Genomic DNA, 21,353 nt, shown 5'->3' on the forward strand with positions numbered 1-21,353 from the left:
GAGGTTAGTCTGTGTGGAGTGGCACACACAAAATTTTGAATTATCAACTCTGATCAACATGGGGACATTCAGATATCATCAGGGTGATAGAAACTGAATAATTGGGAGGGCTTTCCTCAGGTACTTGGGAAGGTTGTCCATAGTTGTCTTCCATAGATCCTTAACGAAGTTTTACTTCTGCACATTTGCATGTAAGCATCATTTTCCCACACAGTTTACTCCATCTTGTCAGGATAAGAACTTTCCACAATTTTGCCTTAGAAAATTCAAAACATCAAGGCTGGCTCAGTCGGTTAAGCATCCGAATTTGGCTCAGGTCAGGATCTCATGGTTCCTGGGTTTGAGCCAGGCATCGGGCTCTGGGCTGACAGCTCAGAGCCTGGAGCTTGCTTCAGATTCTGTGTCTCCCTTTCTCTCTGCCCCTTACCCCACTCATGCTCTCTCTCTCTCTCTCTCTCTCTCTCTCAAAAATAAACATTAAAAGAATAATAATAAATAGGGGGACCCGGGTGGATCAGTTCGTGAAGCCTCCAACTTCTGCTCGGGTCATGATTTCACGGCTCATGAGTTCAATCAAGCCCCATGACAGGCTCTGTGCTGACAGCTCAGAACCTGGAACCTGCTTCAGATTCTGTGTCTCCCTCTCTCTCTGCCCCTCCCCTGCTTGTACTCTGTCTCTCTCAAAAATAATAAACATTTTTTTAAAATAAAAAAATAAGTAAACATAAAAAAAGTTTAAAAATTTCAGGACATCCTAGACCCAGAATCTATTGAAGGAAATCATCTCTGGTGTGGTTCCCCTCCCCCACCTTCTCTTTCAGCTCCTAAGCCTGCCATTCCAAACTCAGTTGTGATGTAAAAGACACTTTCCCAGACTCTCCCACACTCCTCCATCAGCAAGCTCCCTGCTCAGTTCTATTAACAAGTGACAAAAGGGAAAAAGGGGGCGTCTTTGCTTTTTGCTGTTCCTCTCAATGTTACCCCAGCAGCAGCAGTTGACTCCAACTACCAAATTCCTTTAACTTTTCTAGAACTAGATTCACTGGACCCTTTCACAGCACTAGTAATATCTGAGAGGGGTCTTTCTCAGAGCTCTAAACACCAACTCCGTACCATCGGCCCTCCTCCAACTCTTAAGCGCCTCATTCTAGTAACTGAAACCCTTTCTTTTTGTTTCCCAGCTTTGAGGGCGGTAGCCACTTCCTGCGGTTATCATCTCTGAATTATCTCAGTGTTCTCTTTTGCGCGAGCACCTGTCTAACCAATTCCCTATACTGTATACCCTCTGTTGAAGTATTGATTGTGGTTTTTCTTTTCTTAACTGGATCCTGATCAATACACTAAATATATCTAGTACTAACTGAATAGGGAGTGGGGTGGGTTCTCATCCTCAAGAAAAGTCCATGGTAAGTCAAAGATGGAACGGAAGGATACAAAAAATGGACACTCAGTGTATGACCTCCAACTGAAAGCCTTCTGAACTGAACTAGTTCCAGGGGACAAGAGCCTAACAGTGGAGAGCCTGGAGCTACAAAAGACATGTTGAAGAGAAATGTAAAGTCAGTAAAATGTAGAGTCCCCTTAGTTGAACTCAAGGTTCAAGTTGCCTCAAGTCCTGCCAACATCAAGGTAACATTTGGAAAAAACAAATCAAACTCAAAATTCAAAGTCGTAATTGTTTATTAAGATGTCTATGCAAGGAATAAGAAATGGGTAAACATACAGTAGTGGCTCAACTCCCATCTTTTTAATCTCAAAATGGTTAGTGTTTCTCACACCTTTATGCACACCAACTATGAATTAGTATCGGCATCTGCGGAAGCCACTTAGGATTTCTGGGAATTAGTTCCCTCTGGGGCCAAGGTCTCTTGTGACCTGGGAGCTGTCACACACGCCTGGCAGAGGAGAGGTGAGTGGAGTCTTCCTCAGTAGACAGAAGATGATTGCAATTTATTGGATGCCACGTTTGGAGATTGATGGGAGCACAAAGTCACTGCATGAAGTGAGACCCTTCCAGGAAATGGGCAGAGAACAGCCAGGGGGGAAGGGACCATCACTTATTCTGGTTCTTTTTTGAGTCAAGGCCTGTGCTAGTTGCTTACCACTTGATAGCAACTGGGTTAGTTACATTATGATTCCCATATAGAAATTAAGCAAGTGAGATAATGAAAGGCAAGTAGTTCACCTAAGTCATACAGGTAGTGACCAAATTAAGAAGGGAATTCTTTTCTTCTTTCCTGCACTATATACGTCCTTGTTTTTGCAGTCCAAAACATGCCCAAATTACTAGCCCCATAGTTAAATTCCTTATGGATTAAATATTTGTGAACTAAGGAATCTAAAAGCTAAATTAAAACCATTCTTAGCCCACAGGCCCTAAAAAACAAAGAGTATGCAGATTTGGCCCCTGGGATGTACTTTACCAGACTCCTTCCAATTGAACTCCTGGTGTGTTTAACAGGCTTCTTTCCCCTGGTAGGTCATGAATGCTTTTCTTTCGTCTCATCAGCAGTGTGAGCCTGATGACAATTCTCTCTGCTTTTCAGCCATTTTCAGCCTTTTAGCCTCTGCCCCAAGCACTTTCAAAATTCTGCGATTACACCTTGATGGGAAAACTGGCATTGTGTTTGAGGACTTTCAAGTCTCCACTATCTTCATTCCAGCTTCATCAGAAAGCCAAGAGCTCTGTTAGTTTCTGTTCACCAGCACCAGCCATGATTCTTGTCCTGCATTCAAAACAGGCACCCGCGACCAGCAAAACCACTTTTTGGTAGCAAACATCAGTTCACTTTTCTGAAGTCTCCCTTCTCTAGAATCTTAGCCCCCAATTTAGTCCTCATTGTTTCAGTAGCTGTCTGCTTTTCAAAAAGTAGGCAATTTTACACTTTTAACTTTTTTTCATGTTTATTTATTTTGAGAGAGCTCATGCACAAGTGAACAGGGGAGGGGCAGAGAGAGAGGGAGCTCTAGAGAGAATCCCAAGCAGGCACCATGCTGTCAGTGCAAAGCAAGCCTGACTCGGGGCTTGATCTCACACTGAGATCGTGACCTGAGCCAAAGTCAAGAGTCAGATGCTTAACTGATGCTTAAACAACTGTGCCACCCAGTTACCCCTTTACATTTTTACCTGGCTTTTCTCATTGCTCTCAGCAGGATTATAGGTCTGCTGCAATGTTACCTGGAATGCAGAAGTCTTGCTTTTTTATTTTATTTTTTAATGTTTTTATTTATTTTTGAGACAGAGACAGAGCATGAGCAGGGGAGAGGCAAAGAGAGAGGGAGACACAGAATCTGAAGCAGGCTCCAGGCTCTGAGCTGTCAGCACACAGTCCGACACGGGGCTCGAACTCACAGACCGCAAGATCATGACCTGAGCTGAAGTCGGACACTTAATGGACTGAGCCATGCAGGTGTCCCAAGTCTTGCTTTTCAAATGATTTTAAAATAGTACCTTAAAGCTAAATATGTTCAAATTCATTCACAATGCTGTATTTTTTCCAAACTGAAAAAATCTTCCGGAATTACGATTTTTAAAATTTAAAGGCAAAAAAGACCATTTAGAGTGGTGCAGGCTGAGATGAATAAACTTCCTTTATCTTGCAATGTTTTTTAAGTTTACTTATTTTTTTTGTAATCTCTATATCCAACGTAAGGCTCAAACTGACAACCCCGAGATCAAGAGTCACATGCTCTTCCAAATGTGCCTGCCAGATGCCCCCATCTTGCAATATTTTAATAACATTAAAATTCTGACTAGATGATATATTCAACATGATTGATCAAAAAAAGTTATTCTTTCCCCCCCTCCCCCCTTTCCCCCAGCCACCCAGTTTCTCTTCCCGCTGGCAACATTTACTACGTCTCTTTCTAGACATTGTATGCAAATATATGTATATATCTTTTCACATCAGTAAAGTGATTCTGTTGTTGCTGTTGATTGCTATATAGTATTTCATCGTACCATCATTTATTTAGTATCTATTGATGTGACATTAAGTCTGTTTCTAAGCTTATTATTATAACAATGCCATACAAAAATGTTTTATGCAGGTCGTTCTACATACATGTGAAGATAGTTTTAGGAAATTCCTAGAGGTTGAATTGCTAAGTTCAGAATTGGGATTTTAAATTTTCTATTGATACCAAGCAACAGGATAAGAGTGCCTACTTTCCCACACTCTTGACAAGATTAAAAAACACACAAAGGCACCTGGGTGGCTCAGCCCATTAAGCGTCTGACTTCGGCTCAGGTCATGATCTCACAGTCCGTGAGTTTGAGCCCCACGTCAGGCTCTGGGCTGACAGCTCAGAGCCTGGAGGCTGCTTCAGATTCTGTGTCTCCCTCTCTCTCTGCCCCTCCCCTGTTCATGCTCTGTCTCTCTCTATCTCAAAAATAAATAAAAACATTTTTAAAAATTAATAAAAAAATAAAAAATAAAAAAACCCCAAAATACACATACAGACACAAATACAAAACAGGAAACACCTTTATCTTAATTAATTTGAAGGGTAGAAAAATAAAAATGTATGCACATTAGTGTAAGTGATATTATGAATTTCACATATTTAAGAGTCATTTGTATTTCCTTTCTTGGGAAGGATATTTCTTGGGATTATTTCTAATTTTCCCTCTGAATTATTAGTCACTTTCATAATGTATTGGCAGACACTTCATATAAAGGAAATGACCTCTTTGTGATGAATTGTATCTATTTCTTCCCCAGTTTGCCATGTTTTCCAGTTTTCATTATGGTAATAGTTTTAGTTATGCAGAACTTTTAATTTTTATGTAGTTAATTTTTATTTTTTTAATTGTGGTAAAATACATGTAATAGTCCATTTTTAATTATTTTATTTTCAGATTCTCCACTTCTGCGGTTCTAGGTGCTCTCTGAGAAGTTAATAACTCTCACATCCCTTCCACAAAAAGGAGAGAAGTAGCGATACACTCTAATGACTGACATAACATTTAGTAGTTTCTAACAAAAAGACATATAAGGTCAGATTATCCGAAAAACTAACAGAGAAATTAAAACTTATCTTAAGGTCAGGAAGACTTCTTCACTGACAATTAAGTGGTTAAATGTATAAATCCTAAAGATGTCACACTATTTCCCTTTTTGGTCATGGACTATTCCAGGAAAATTTAATTATATAATTTTTGAGGAGTTCCAAGAGTATTCAACCTAAAATGTAAAGTGAAATTGCTCTTAGAAAAATACTGGTTTGATGAAAATAGATTTTAGCATATTTTAGAGAAATCTGGTTAGCTTCTGACTAGACTTCATTTCAGCACGATCATTACTCAGAGGGCAATCATTCTTTTGTTGAGAAAGGGCAAACTAAATTTCAAATTAGATTCAGAAGTCTACCCATAATTACCCAATCAATACTGAAGTAGATGCCACCAAATATGCAAAGATTAACAGAATTTCAGTTACAAAATTTGGAGGGAAAAATAATAAGGGTATAAAAATACTGACAAATTTAAGCTAGAATTAGCTCCAGGACATTTTGTTATACTTTTATTTTAAAAGGATGAATAACTAGAGATCAGCAGAAATGCTGTTAAAACTGTTATTTGCTTAAAGCTGTTCATATTAATGAACAAGAGATTACATCTCTAAGTTAGATTTCACAAAATGAAATCACTGCCTTCTGATTTAACTTTCAGGGTAAGATGGCAAAACTCAAGCATCAGACTTTTTCTGTCCATAAACACAAATAAAAGTCAGCATCAATATAAATGATAATATAAGGAAATAAACACATGGTTATGTCTCAAGTCCCATAATATGAGATGATATTAATTCCCATTTATTCCCCTAGAATACCAGAATAATAGAAATGTGAATTCCCCAAATTTCAGGCAATTTAGTAACTGATTTTTATTTTGACACCAGATACTGTGGTGTGAAAAGCCTAAACCCAAATGTTTTCCATGTCATTAAGCAGAGAAAGGAGGAGGGGGAATCCTCTGCCAAACCTCACCTGCTACTCCATCCTAGACCTTGTTTCTAATTATTCACTCAGTTCTAGCGTTTCCAAATTGTCAATCCACCCCACTGAGTCTCACCCCAACTCTTAACTCCTTTTGCAACAAGAGTCTAGTTTCCTTTGTCAACTAATTCCTAATTTTCCAAGAAACTCTGATTTTTCTGATTTCACATTGATCATAAACCATTTTAAATGGAAGAAAATGCTATAATGCTTAAAATAATTAAAGTGGAGATGAAAACTAGATTACTTTAGTGTTATGGAAGATGCATGTCATGTGCTCTGCAAATATATGGGAAAGTTGTAAGAAAACTCCTAACTACCTGGTATAGTATAATCTTACTTTGATTACTAGTTAGGACAAAAAGGGAAGGAGGCAAAGGCCATAAAACATGCATTTTTTGGAAAGAGAATGGCACTTGAAAATTTCTTGGGAGTTCACCAAGGCATTCTTATATCCATAAGGATTGTCCAACAGTATATCACAGTTATTAAAAAAGGAAAGGATTGGGACTCCTGCTTACCACTGAGTTTGGCAGAAACACATTTATATATTTCTCTCTTGTAATCACCAGTCCTTTAATTAAGGACAATGAGTGTGACCACAGAGCAAAATTAACGAAAAAATTTATAAAGATTCTATGATAGAAGAGAGCTTCACAATCCAGCTTTACTAGATTATGAAACACTCCCTTTACCCACACATTACTTCGTATACCTCTGAAACATCTGAAAAATACTTTTCTGTGACTTACTAGGCTGTAGGGAATGAGCACTTTTAGATACATTACAATTATCTCTAGAAGAATTTGGCACCTTTCTCCCATTAACATTAACTGAATGTTTCAACTGGATCTTAAAAGATGGCTGCCAGTTTTCATTTTTTGAGCCTCTCCGAGATTCTGAATGCTCTATATCAGTCTGTCTTTTGAAGTTCCTGTCTTTGGAATTCTTCCTCTGTCCATTTAGCAACTTGTCTGGTGGTGAAGATGTAGGACGTAACTGATACTCATCTGGGGATCCTTTTTGCCGGTTTGGCTTCATTTGTTCTTTATCTACTTGTTTCTGAAGCTGTAATGCTAACAACCTGTCCTGTTCTTCCTGTTTATGTCTCTCAAAAAGTAAGCGTTCCAAATCTATCAGTTTTTGGGTAAAGTTGATTTCTGTTTCCTCTTGGTCTGAGGAAGCTCTGGGGAACATTTTCCTTCTTTTTGCAGAATTGCAGGGATCCCTGACTGCTTCGAATGAAGATTCCTGGTTTTTTCTTTTGGAAATATCTTTACTGGTCAGGAGGCAAGAGTCTTCATTTTCTGTCTCAACTGTGTTACTTTCAATTATCTGTGTCATACCTGATATAGTGCATGCGCTCTCTGTTTCTCCAGAGCATGGAACTCTGGCTTCAGGTCCCTCATGATTCAGGACACATAACTCTTTATCATGATTGCTTGGTCTCATTTTGACTTCTGCTTCAAGGCACCACTCTCTGCCACTGGCATATAACTGAGGCATAGGTGACTCTACTGAAGACTTTGCACCTCGTTCTTGAACGTCCATGCCTATTTGCGGAGAAAGTGTTGGCATATCTTCTTCAATTTCTGTATCTTGCCTTGTTGGGCTATTTACAATACTACCGTCAGTTTCCTGTAGAAAACAGAAAAAGACTGAGTGAACCAGGGGAAAACATCCAGTCATAATATAGAAGTCTAATTATACTGACACTCTAGCTTAAGTGTAACTATAAGATAGTTAGCATTAAGGGTGCCTGGGTGGCTCAGTCAGTTGATTGTTCAATTCTTGATTTCAGCTCAAGTCATGATCCCAGGGTTGTGGAATCGAGCCCCGTGTCAGGATCTCTGAGCGTGGAGCCTGCTTAAGATTCCCTTTCTTGGGGCATCTGCGTGGCTCAGTCGGTTAAGCACCTGACTGTTTCCACTCAGGTCATGACCTTGTGGTTCGTGGGTTCAAGCCCACATCAGGCTCCGTGTTGATGGTGCAGAGTCTGCTTGGGATTCTCTCTCCCTCTCTCTGCCCCTCCCCTGCTCACTCACTCTCTCAAAATAAACAAACTTAAAAAAAAGAAAAAGATTCTCTCCTTCTCTCTGCCCTTCTCCTCTGCTTGTACTCTCTTTAAAAAAAAAAATTTTTTTTAACGTTTATTTATTTTTGAGACAGAGCATGAATGGGGGAGGGGCAGAGAGAGAGGGAGACACAGAATCAGAAGCAGGCTCCAGGCTCTGAGCCATCAGCCCAGAGCCCGACGCGGGGCTCGAACTCATGGACCGTGAGATTGTGACCTGAGCTGAAGTCGGACGCTTAACTGACTGAGCCACCCAGGCGCCCCATGCTTGTACTCTCTCTTAAAAAGAAAAAAAAACACAAAAAACAAAAAAAACACATAGCGTTACTACTAATGATATACATTAATTGTTAATAGTATTTTTATTCTGGGGGTGCCTGAGTGGCTCAGTCAGTTAAGCGTCCAACTCTTGACTCTGGCTCAGGTCTTGATCTCACAGTTTCTGAGACTGAGCCCTGCATGAGGCTCTGCACTGACAGCACAGGGCCCACCTGGCATTCTCTCTCTCCCTATCTGCCTCTCCCCTGCTTGTGTGCATGAGTTCCCTCTCTCAAAATAAATAAAAACTTCAAAAAAAATTTTGAAATAGTATTTTCATTCTGTGTGCCAGTTTAGATTAAGGCATTCCCTCATTTTCACTCCCATGAATACCTACAGATTAAAATGTACAAACTGGATTCTATATATGGCCAATAAACTGGCACTAGGACCTGACCTCTCTTTCACCTTACAAACTTCCTCTAGCCCAGAGGTTTTTAGCCCCTTTTTGTGCTAGGGACTCTCTACCTTTCAGCATTTTGGTAAAGTTTACAGATGTCTACTGAATATTTTTCAATATAAAAATAAACACCTAGGATTACAAAGGGAACAACCTGTATTGCAACACAATTATTAAAAATGTTTTACTTTCTGATGTAATAATGTGTACCCATCAATACACTAAATATTAAGACCTAGTGGCAAGTCTAATAACTTGTAATATTGAAGTAGGGATGAATAACAATATTTCAAGAAACGTGCTATAAATGTAAAGTGATAAAAACCTGTGCTTTCCACTGATGATCAAAGGTACAGCTTTTGCTAATAGTATTATGGTTTCCAGTCTACATTCATAATTAAAGGAATGACAGGTTAGGTGAAAATAAAGATAAACCTTTTCTTCCATTGAGGTTCGTATGTACTCCCGGATTCTAACTGTAGACCTTATCAGGTTAAGAAACTTTGTTTTTGCCAGTATATTTCTTCTCACCTACAGGTCTGAGGTAAGTAAAGACCTAGGATTAGTTTTGACCTTACATTTTTTACCTACTCTGCTTTGCATTCCTTATAGCATTTCTTATGAACCAATGTGGTTGGACTGGACAAATTCCAGGTTGCTTACCTAGTTTTGCTGTGGGTATCAACAGGAAAAATATCCCACCCTACAGTGCTTATTCCATCCTCAGTTCCATTTTGAGCCAGACCATGTGGACCTGAATCCTCCCTCTATCATCTCTACTTAAGGGACTTGGTACAAGTCTCATATCTCTGTGTGCCTTGGTTTTCTTAACTGTAAAATGGAGCAAGAATGAATACATACCTTACAGAGCTGGTGCTTGTGATGGAAACTGAAGAAAATAATACATATATTATCTGGCACATGGTAAATGCCAATTAAATGATAGGTGAGTTTAAAAAATTTTAAGAACCTCTTAATAAAGTGTTAACAAAACTTCTCTGTAGGAAATCAACCTTGGTGTCAGCTCACTTTTTTTTTTTCCTGGTTCTATTTTCCTAGAAACCTGATAAAAGTGAAATGTCACCTGTGTTCATAGGCTACAGAGCTTATGGTAAAAATGAACTTACTTGTGAACTGCATCTATACTGGAAGAACTGTGAATGATCTATAAGCACTTAGCGGGAAGCCAAATCTTAGGGCTTCTGTAAGTGACTTACAACTCTTTTGGTGTATTCCTTACCAGGACCCCTGGACGCTACACCCATGGGCTGTTACAACAAATAATGGACTTTTATGGGGCACGGGGCTTCTAAGCCGGGGTGGTTTCCAAACTCATTTGCATTGTCTCATTTGTAGGCTGTCCCTTAGGAGCTCTGCAGTGAAGACTTTTGCTGCACAGATATGGCTGATGCTGCCCTGCCAGCATGCTTTGTTTCCCATCCTGTAATCTTCACTGAAAGTGAAGTTAGAACCAGGCACAGGCTGTTTAATTTTGTGAGTTTGATTGTCTAAGTCAGGGATCCATAAACCATGGCCCATGGACCAAATTCAGCTGCTGCTTATTTTTATGAATAGTTTTTGTTGATCAAAGAAAAGTCCAGTTGTTTATGTATTGTCTATGGATGTTTTCACACGAAACAGCACAGTTGAATAGTTGTGAAAAAGACCATACAGGCCACAAAATATTTACTATCTTGCCCTTTAGAGAAGTTTGCAGACTCCTAGTGTAGGTAAGCCTAAGATGACTAAGAAAGGGGGTTCCATATACAACAGTGATTTAAAAAAAAAAATGAGGGAACTACAAGTATTAGCAATCTATAGCGTTAGTAAACTTGCCAAACTAAGAACATCTTTAGTACCGACATACCTTGGACATGAAGTTTTTCTTGCTTTCTTGCACAACTTCACACTGCGATGCTGATCCAAATTGAGATTTAGGTGACAAATACCTTAACAAAAAAAAAAAAAAAAAAGCTTTACCAAAGTTTGAATGCTTTGACAGACAAGTGGTATGTAACCAATATAATACATCACATTAGCTATTTATGTGAAGGTGAAGGTTGTCTGTTTGCTGCTTGGCTGATTTATCAGAAAGAGTATAGTCCATCTCCCTGTCTCAGGTATTTTGGCCTAATTCCAGAGCAAAACTTAAAAGGCCGAATATTGATATTTTAGTGAAAAACAGAAAAGTAAAATCTAAACATTTCTTAATTCTCAAAAGAAATTCAAAAGGTACACAGCATCAAAACAACTCAAGACTATACAGTCTTCCCAAAAGTAATGGAAATTAAATTTTAAATCAGGAGAAAGGATATGTTAGTTTCTTTTTAATGCCAGAAATTATGGCTGTTTACTACATTAAAAAGCAGTTTTTTAAATGTTTACTTCTCTTAGAGAGAGACAGAATATGAGCAGGGGAGGGGCAGAGAGAGAGGGAAGACATAGAAACTGAAGCAGACTCCGAAGCTGAGATGTCAGCACAGAGCTTGACACGGGGCTCGAACTTGTGAACCATGAGATCATGACCTGAGCTGAAGCTGGATGTTTAACCGACTGAGCCACCCAGGTGCCCCTGTTTACTACATTTTGAATTGTTACTATTGAGAAAGTATCCATGATTAGATTCTTTACTATTCTGGCATAGAGATTTTGTTAGATACACATTTTATATAAACTATCTGCCTACAAAAATACACATCTATCAATTTATCAGTATAAGAGCATTTCTCTAAATTTCTAACCATCTTTAATAGGCTATTTGTCACTGAAAACATGAAGTTTCTAATATGATGAAAAATGCTGTAAAAGAAATGGGAATAAAAGGACAGGTTATGAGATGGTTAAGTATATTTTTAAAACTGGGAAAAATCCAAATACACACAACTATGCTTAAAATCTCCTAAAATGCTGGCTGTCTTCAAGCAACGGTAACATCGGGTGATTTTCAAAGAGTAGCTAGCTATTGTTTTTAGAGTTAAAGAAAACAATGGAAAAACATCTGATTGCAAATAATATGTAAGTTCCATTGTATCTAAAACACCATAAATAGTGTGTGAAACAATAAAATAAAATATAGTCCAAGATCTCATATAAAGAACAAATAACATCCCTTATAAACTAGAATATATAAACCACGTATTTAGTTGAATCATTTCTAAACACTTACTCTGCAAACTTATAAGTACAAGAACTACCTTTTCAACTGATAAGAGAAAACAGGAGCCCAGTTTAGTCTCATTTAAACTTTTTTTTTTTCATAGCTGAAGAAACTCTTCTGCCAATGCTGGATATTAGTTACCAAGATAGAATTATTATAGCCTAACAGTTTTTTTGAAATCCACATGTAGAGAACAAAATGTGACCAGATACTTATTCAACATCATCAGGAAAGATTTATGAGCTTGTCCTGAGTATTCTTTTTTTTTTTTTTTTTTTTAATGTTTTTATTTTTGAGAAAGAGAGAGACAGAGCATGAGCAGGGGAGGGGCAGAGCAAGAGGGAGACACAGAATCTGAAGCAGGCTCCAGGCTCTGAGCTGTCAGCACAGAGCCCGACGCGGGGCTCTAACTCAGACTGTGAGATCATGACCTGAGCTGAAGTCAGATGCTCAACCGACTGAGCCGCCCAGGCGCCCCAGTGAGTATTCTTTATAATAACCAGATAATGTATGAATATGTGCTCATTGTAAAAAAGTAAACAGAGGGGCACCTGGGCAACTCAGTCAGTTGAACACCCGACTTCAGCTCAGGTCATGATCTCACAGTTCATGAGTTCAAGTCCCACATCGGGCTCGCTGCTCTTAGTGCAGAGCCTGCTTCAGATCCTCTGTATCCGCCCTGCTGCTCCTCCACTCACTCTCTCTCTCAAAAATAAAAAACATTAAAAAAAAAAAAGTGAATAGAAATGTTAGAAATATACCCTTTTCCATTCCTCTGTTTCCTCACATGTAACCAATTTTTTAAAAAAGCATGATTTCGATACAGTGCTTTTTTAAAAACAATCACATCCTGGGGCGCCTGGGTGGCGCAGTCGGTTAAGCGTCCGACTTCAGCCAGGTCACGATCTCGCGGTCCGTGAGTTCGAGCCCCGCGTCGGGCTCTGGGCTGATGGCTCAGAGCCTGGACCCTGTTTCTGATTCTGTTTCTCCCTCTCTCTCTGCCCCTCGCCCGTTCATGCTCTGTCTCTCTCTGTCCCAAAAATAAACAAACGTTGAAAAAAAAATTAAAAAAAAAAAACAATCACATCCTTCTGATTTCCTTTTTTCACTTACGTCTTAAAGATCTAAGAGACTGTATGGGCGTGTGTCTATTTCATAAAAAACAAGTAGTTTACAAGAGAACAGTTACAAATATATGAAAGAATCCTAAGAATCACAACACATTGTGGTTCAGGGAGAGAAATACTGAGGGAAAGGGGACCAGTGAACGTTTTGGAAATATTCTGTAGCTAAACCTGGAAAGTAGTTTATCCATATGTAAAAATTCACCAAAAGTACACTTAAGATTAGTGCACTTTAATATATGTATGTTACAATTTTTAAAGTCTTAAACCACATTTATTTTTTTATTATTTTTTTTAATATATGAAATTTATTGTCAAATTGGTTTCCATACAACACCCAGTGCTCATCCCAAAAGATGCCCTCTTCAATACCCATCACCTACCCTCTCCTCCCTCCCACCCCCCATCAACCCTCAGTTTGTTCTCAGTTTTTTTTATTAAAAATTTTTTTTTTCAACGTTTATTTATTTTTGGGACAGAGAGAGACAGAGCATGAACGGGGGAGGGGCAGAGAGAGGGAGACACAGAATCGGAAACAGGCTCCAGGCTCCGAGCCATCAGCCCAGAGCCTGACGCGGTGCTCGAACTCACGGACCGCGAGATCGTGACCTGGCTGAAGTCGGACGCTTAACCGACTGCGCCACCCAGGCGCCCCTGTTCTCAGTTTTTAAGAGTCTCTTATGCTTTGGCTGTCTCCCACTCTGATCTTTTTTTTTTTTCCCCCTCCCCTCCCCCATGGTCTTCTGTTAAGTTTCTCAGGATCCACATAAGAGTGAAAACATATGGTATCTGTCTTTCTCTGTATGGCTTATTTCACTTAACATCACACTCTCCAGTTCCATCCACGTTGCTACAAAGGGCCATATTTCATTCTTTCTCATTGCCACGTAGTACTCCATTGTGTATATAAGCCACAATTTCTTTATGCATTCATCAGTTGATGGACATTTAGGCTCTTTCCACAATTTGGCTATTGTTGAGAGTGCTGCTATAAACATTGGGGTACAAGTGCCCCTATGCATCAGTACTCCTGTATCCCTTGGGTAAATTCCTAGCAGTGCTACTGCTGGGTCATAGGGTAGGTCTAGTTTTAATTGTTTTGAGGAACCTCCACACTGTTTTCCAGAGTGGCTGCACCAGTTTGCATTCCCACCAACAGTGCAAGAAGGTTCCCGTTTCTCCACATCCTCTCCAGCATCTATAGTCTCCTGATTTGTTCATTTTGGCAACTCTGACTGGAGTGAGGTGATATCTGAGTGTGGTTTTGATTTGTATTTCCCTGAGGAGGAGTGACGTTGAGCATCTTTTCATGTGCCTGTTGGCCATCTGGATTTCTTCTTTAGAGAAGTGTCTATTCATGTTTTCTGCCCATTTCTTCACTGGATTATTTGTTTTTCGGGTGTGGAGTTTGGTGAGCTCTTTATAGACTTTGGATACCAGCCCTCTGTCCGGTATGTCATTTGCAAATATCTTTTCCCCATTCTGTTGGTTGCCTTTTAGTTTTGTTGATTGTTTCCTTTGCAGTGCAGAAGCTTTTTATCTTCATGAGGTCCCAATAGTTCATTTTTGCTTTTAATTCCCTTGCCTTTGGGGATGTGTCAAGTAAGAAATTGCTACGGCTGAGGTCAGAGAGGTCTTTTCCTGCTTTCTCCTCTAGGGTTTTGATGGTTTCCTGTCTCACATTCAGGTCCTTTATCCATTTTGAGTTTATTTTTGTGAGTGGTGTAAGAAAGTGGTCTAGTTTCATTCTTCTGCATGTTGCTGTCCAGTTCTCCCAGCACCATTTGTTAAAGAGACTTTTTTCCACTGGATGTTCTTTCCTGCTTTGTCAAAGATTAGTTGGCCATACGTTTGTGGGTCTAGTTCTGGGGTTTCTATTCTATTCCATTGGTCTATGTGTCTGTTTTTGTGCCAATACAATGCTGTCTTGATGATGACAGCTTTGTAGTAGAGGCTAAAGTCTGGGATTGTGATGCCTCCTGCTTTGGTCTTCTTCAAAATTACTTTGGCCATTTGGGGCCTTTTGTGGTTCCATATGAATTTTAGGATTGTTTGTTCTAGCTTCGAGAAGAATGCTGGTGCAATTTTGATTGGGATTGCACTGAATGTGTAGATAGCTTTGGGTAGTATTGACATTTTGACAATATTTATTCTTCCAACCCATGAGCATGGAATGTTTTTCCATTTCTTTATATCTTCTTCAATTTCCTTCATAAGTTTTCTATAGTTTTCAGCATACAGATCTTTTACATCTTTGGTTAGATTTATTCCTAGGTATTTTATGCTTCTTGGTGCAATTGTGAATGGGATCAGTTTCTTTGTCTTTCTGTTGCTTCATTATTAGTATATAAGAATGCAACTGATTTCTGTACATTGATTTTGTATCCTGCAACTTTGCTGAATTCATGTATCAGTTCTAGCAGACTTTTGGTGGAGTCTATCGGATTTTCCATGTAGAATATCATGTCATCTGCAAAAAGTGAAGCTTGACTTCATCTTTGCCAATTTTGATGCCTTTGATTTCCTTTTGTTGTCGGATTGCTGATGCTAGCACTTCCAACACTATGTTAAACAACAGCAGTGAGAGTGGACATCCCTGTCGTGTTCCTTATCTCAGGGTCTTAAACCACATTTAAATAAAGAAATAAATAAAATCCTTTATGTAGCCTCCTCTTTGTCCTCCACCTCAGAGTGTTTCTTATCTCTTGCTTTTAAAAATACTTTTACCGGGGCGCCTGGGTGGCGCAGTCGGTTAAGCGTCCGACTTCAGCCAGGTCACGATCTCGCGGTCCGTGAGTTCGAGCCCCGCGTCAGGCTCTGGGCTGATGGCTCGGAGCCTGGAGCCTGTTTCCGATTCTGTGTCTCCCTCTCTCTCTGCCCCTCCCCCGTTCATGCTCTGTCTCTCTCTGTCCCAAAAATAAATAAAAAACGTTGAAAAAAAAATTTAAAAAAAAATAAAAATACTTTTACCACACATTTGTATCCTTAACATGTATTGCTTAGCACTGTGTGATTTTGAATGGAATCGTACTACATGCATTCTAGTTTTTTTCTTCACCCATTTTCCTGACTCATGCCTGTTGTCCTCAGCTAGATTCATTTTGACTGTTGGACAGTATTCAGTTCTACTTTTGGACATCTGGGTGCTTTTGCTTTTTGCTGTTACAAATAGTACTGCTGGGAACGTTTCTGTACATGTCTTCTAGGGTTTCTTTTTTTTTTTAACATTTTTTTTAAAGTTCATTTATTTTGAGAGAGAGAGAGAGAGAGAGAGAGAGGGAGAGAATGAGTGGGGGGAGAGGCAGAGACAGAGGGGGACAGGGGATCTGAAGCATGCTCTATGCTGACAGCACAGAGCCCGATGCAGGGCCCAAAGTCATTAATTATGAGATTGTGACCTGAGCAGCAAGTTGGACACTTAACTAACTGAGCCACCCATGTGCCCCTTTTCTGGGGTTCTTTAGTGTTTGTATCCCAGAGTCCTAGAATATCAACCTTTTACATTCCCACTAAACACATAAGTGTTTCTTATCATCTACAACATTTTATATTGCCGGAAACCTTAATTTTTCCAATAGGATGAGTATGAAATGCTACCTCACTGTGACTTTGTGTTTCCTTCTTTTCAAATATATATTAACTTTCAGGGTTTCATTTTCTGTAAAGTCAAAATTTTTTGCATCTTTTTCTACTGATCTTTTCTTCCTCATAGGTGGGTATTTTTTTTAACAGCACACATTTTTTTTTTTTCAGTTAAATACCTTAAAATATCTTCTCAAAAGACAGAAGATTATCATTTTATTCTCTAAAGGTATTTTGATAAAGGCATTTTAATCTTATAATCTAATTATGTTTTGCTCTCTACAATATCCTTCCCCAAAGATAATCGTCTTCATTATCTTCTTAAAGTTTTATTGGTTGTCTTTTTAATGGACCTTTAATCCACCTTAATTTTTTTTTTAATTTTTTTAACATTTATTTATTTTTGAGAGACAGAGAGAGACAGAGCATGAGCAGGGTAGGGGCAGAGAGAGAGGAGACAGAATCTGAAGCAGGCTGTAGGCTCTGAGCAAGCTGTCAGCACAGAGCCTGATGAGGGGCTCAAACCCACAAACTGTGAGATCATGACCTGAGCCGAAGTCAGATGCTCAACTGACTGAGCCACCCAGGCGCCCCAATCCACCTTAATTTTTATATATGGTATGAGTAGAGGTCCAAGCTCATTTTTCCCTCGTATAATCAACTGTCCCTGTGGCACTTATGGACAAGTTCATCCTTTTCCCACTGATTAAAATGACTACTACTGTATTACCCAAAGTACCCCAAAACTTAGTGGCTTAAAACAACAAACATTATCTCACAGTTTCTGAGGGTCAGGAATCCAAGAGCAGCTCAGCTGGGTGGTTCGAGCTCAGGATCTCTCATTAGGGTCTAGGGAAGATGTCAGTCATCTGAAGTCTTGACTGGGCTTAGAGGATCACCTTCCACGAAGGCTCACTTATGTAAAAGGCTATTCTGGAAGTCCCATTTCATTATTGGCTGCTGGCAGAAGGCCTTAGTTCCTTACCATGTGGGCCTCTCCACAGGGCTGCTCACAACAGAGCAGCTGAACTTCCCAGAGCAGGTAACCCAAAAAAGAGAAAAGTCACAGTGCCTCTCAGGGCTTAATCTCCCAAGTATACAACATCCCTTTGGGTAATTCTATTTGTATACTTAAGTCCAGCCCACATTCAAGGGGAAGGGAATTGGGCTCTGTCTTTTTAAGGGATGAATATCAAAGAATTTGTGGACATATTTTAAAAATACCAAAGCCATCATGAAGGCACTATAAACTGTTATTTCTAAGCGATTACACTGCCTTAATCATTTTATCCATCTTTGTACAAAAATATCACATGTATTTACTTATAAATTAAAAGCACCCAACTCTCCACCACACATTTTATTTCTCTTTGGTGGTATCTGAAAGTTCTTTCTCTTCCATATAAATTTTTTTTAATGTTTTTATTTATTTTTGAGACAGAGAGAGACACAGCATGAGCCAGGAAGGGGCAGAGAGAGAGGGAGATACAGAATCCGAAGCAGGCTCCAGGCTCTGAGCTGTCAGCACAGAGCCTGACATGGGGCTCGAACTCACAGACTGTGAGATCATGACCTGAGCCGAAGTTGGATGCTTAACCGACTGAGCCACCCAGGCGCCCCACTTCCATACAAATTTTTAGAGTCAGATGGTTAACCAACTGAGCTGCCCAGGCGCCCCAAACTCTTATTAATTTAAAAAATGTATCTCTGAACTCTTGGATTTTTCAATGTATTTTCTACACTCCACGTCTAATAACAATGGCTTCTTCTTCTTCTTTTTTTAAATCCACAATGGTAATTTACTTATTTTTTAAATGTTTGTTTCTTTTTTGAGAGAGAGACAGCAAGCACGAGTGGGGGTGGGACAGAGGATCCGAAGCAGGCTCTGTGCAAGCAACAGAGAGCCGGCCGTGGGGCTTGAACTCACAAACCGTGAGATCATGACCTGAGCCGAAGTCGGACGCTCAACCGCCTGAGCTACCTAAACTCTCCTAATTAACAATGGCTTCTTTTTTAAGCTCTTATCTTTTGTTTCTTTTTATCACCTCACTGTGCAGACTGAAATCTCTAACACACACTGACCAGAAGTGGTAAACAGCAGGCCACCCTTGTGTTTTCCCAGTCTTAACAGGATATGATTTCAATTTTCTACCATGAAGTATGATATCTGATATAAATTTTCTAGTAGATATCCTGTAACAGGTTAAGTTTCTTCCTATTCCTACTTCATTAAGAATTATCATTCCCTTTCTCTCTAAAAAATAAACATTAAAAAAATGATCATTCCCATGCTTTTCATATTTAAAGTTAATAGTTTAACATTAATTCATTTTCTTTTTCTTGGTATTAAATATATTTAATATCTTTAATAATTCTATTACTTCTAAATCTTCCACAAAAGGGCATTGTAGTTCTTCAGTTTATTGTAAATGCACCTTAAAAAAAAAAAAAAAAGCCAACCTTAATGTTGAGGCTGTAATACAAATTTTTAATTACTGGCACTATACTACAAAGCAAAGTAAAGAACATCTTATTTAAATAAAACAAGGATAATATTTCACTGGGGAATATATCCAACACATTTTTTCTCTATATATCTATATCCAATAGTGGTATTTTATAGGCTAATTTAAAAACAAATGCAAATTTTAAAAAGATAAATGAGAGCCATGTTTTTCTCAGGAATACAATTAACACATACCACATAGGTTGTTTTTACAGCAAATACTAGTTTGCCAAACTTCGATGGCAAAACTCTTAAGTCATGAGTTTGGTAGTGTCCACCTAGTTGTTTCTTACTGCCCTGGAGATTCTGTTGGTGGGTAATGTTAAGAAATCATCTTGTTGCTACCATTTCCCTTCTTACAGGTGACTCCACTGTGATAGAATATTCATCTCCTTAAGATGCAAGGCCTAGCAAAAAGCCTCCCACAAATCCACTGGATGTCACAATGTTCTGTTTGAAAAATTCTGTTGCTTCCAGGTGCTGCCGTATTTGCTCATTTCTTAATCTTTTCACTTTGTTTACATCTTTTTCAACTCTCTTCCAGTCAATCTGCACATAGCCACTGTGACCGGCAATCTGAAGAAGGCGGCTACCACGTACTACAGCTGCTGCAAGCTTTCCAACTTTCTGGAACAAAAGTCTTGCACACCTTGGGAATGGGGGTTCCGGGTCGCCATGGTACTGCCAGCGGCCAGCTATGAAGGTGGTCCCTGCCCATCCCCATTAATTCATGTTCTAATATTAGGCCAGCAATGTATTCCTGGCATTATCATTTTGAGTGTATTTTCAGCCTTTCTTCTTATTTTCTGATATGGCATTTAAAGTTTTCTAAATATTACTTTAGCCACCTCCCAAAAGTTTTGATGTATATAATACTTTCAGTCCTATTATTTCCAAGATTTATTCTTTTTTTCTAAGTAGGCTTCATGCCTTGTGCAGAGCCCAGCACAGGGCTTGAACTCACAACCCTGAGATCAAGACTTGGATGCTTAACCAACCAAGCCACCCAGCACCTCCCATCGAAATTTATTCTTTAACTAAAACGAGTTACTTAGCAGTTTTTCTTAATTTTCACACTTGTGTAGCCTTTTTGCTAATCATTTGACATCTGAGATGAAATCCATATAACATAAAATTAACCATTTTTTTCCTTTAAAAAAATGTTTTTTAGTATTCATTTATTTTTGGTGAGAGAGAGGGAGAGAGGGAGGGATCAGGGGAGGGGCAGAGAGAGAGGGAGACACAGAATCTGAAGCAGGCTCCAGGCTCTGAACTGTCAGCACAGAGCCCGATGTGGGGCTCTAACCCACAAACTGCGAGATCATGACCTGAATCAAAGTCAGACACTTAACTGACTGAGCCACCCAGGTGCCCCTAAAATTAATCATTTTGAAGTATAGAATTCAGTGGCGTTTTAGTATGTTCACAAAGTTGTACAACCATCACTTCTATTTAGTTCCAAAACATTTTCGTCATCCCCAAAGGAAATCATATATATGTTAAGCAGTAACTCCCCATTCCCAGCTTTCCCCAGGCCGTGGCAACTTTTAACCTGCTGTCTCTACAGATTTACCTACTCTAGCTATTTCATATAAATAAAGTCATATAACAGGCAGCCTTTTTTGTCTGGCTTCTTTCATGTAGCATGTTTCTGAGGTTTATTCATGTTACAGCATGTATCAGTAGGTCACTCCTTTTTAGGGCTGAATAATATTCCACTGCATGGATTATACCACATTTTGTTTATTCATTCATCCCTCAGTGGACATTTGTGTTGTTTCCATCCTTTGGCTGTTTGAAGTACTGACTCAAACATTTGTGTATAAGTATTTGTTTGAATTCCTGTTTTCAATTCTTTTGAGTACATGGGTAGGAGTGGAACTGCTGGGTCATATGGTAATTCTGTTTAATTTTCTGAGCAACTGCCAAATCGCACCATTTTATATTCCCACCAATAATGTACAAGATTCCAATTTCTCTAATCCTTGCCAACACTTACTATTTTCATTTTTTTGGTTTACAGACATCCTAGTGAATGTGAGATGGTATCTCACTGTGGTTTGATCTGCATGACTTATGATCTTGGGCATCTTTTCATATGCTTATTGGCCATATGCACATCACTGGAATAATGTCCATTCATGTCCTTTGCTCATTTTGAAATGGGAATGTTTTGTCTTTTGTTAAGTTAT

General features: G+C 39.1%; 1 protein-coding gene across 2 annotated transcripts in view; it reads right to left on the reverse strand.

The window, feature by feature from the left end:
- Positions 1–4,469: 4,469 nt before the first annotated feature.
- Positions 4,470–21,353, reverse strand: part of RNF168 (ring finger protein 168) — a 44,977-nt gene continuing 28,093 nt past the window's right edge. For both annotated transcript variants that reach the window (XM_040484858.1, XM_040484856.1), the window contains exons 6-7: positions 10,660–10,741; positions 4,470–7,638 (exon numbers count right to left, since the gene is read on the reverse strand). In XM_040484858.1, coding sequence (XP_040340792.1) covers positions 6,703–7,638; positions 10,660–10,741 — 1,018 coding nt within the window. In that variant the 3' untranslated portion in view covers positions 4,470–6,702. The remainder of the gene's footprint in view (positions 7,639–10,659; positions 10,742–21,353) is intronic.

This window comes from Herpailurus yagouaroundi, unplaced genomic scaffold (genome assembly GCF_014898765.1).
Source record: "Herpailurus yagouaroundi ecotype Mexico unplaced genomic scaffold, PumYag 162, whole genome shotgun sequence".
NCBI lineage: Eukaryota > Metazoa > Chordata > Mammalia > Carnivora > Felidae > Herpailurus > Herpailurus yagouaroundi.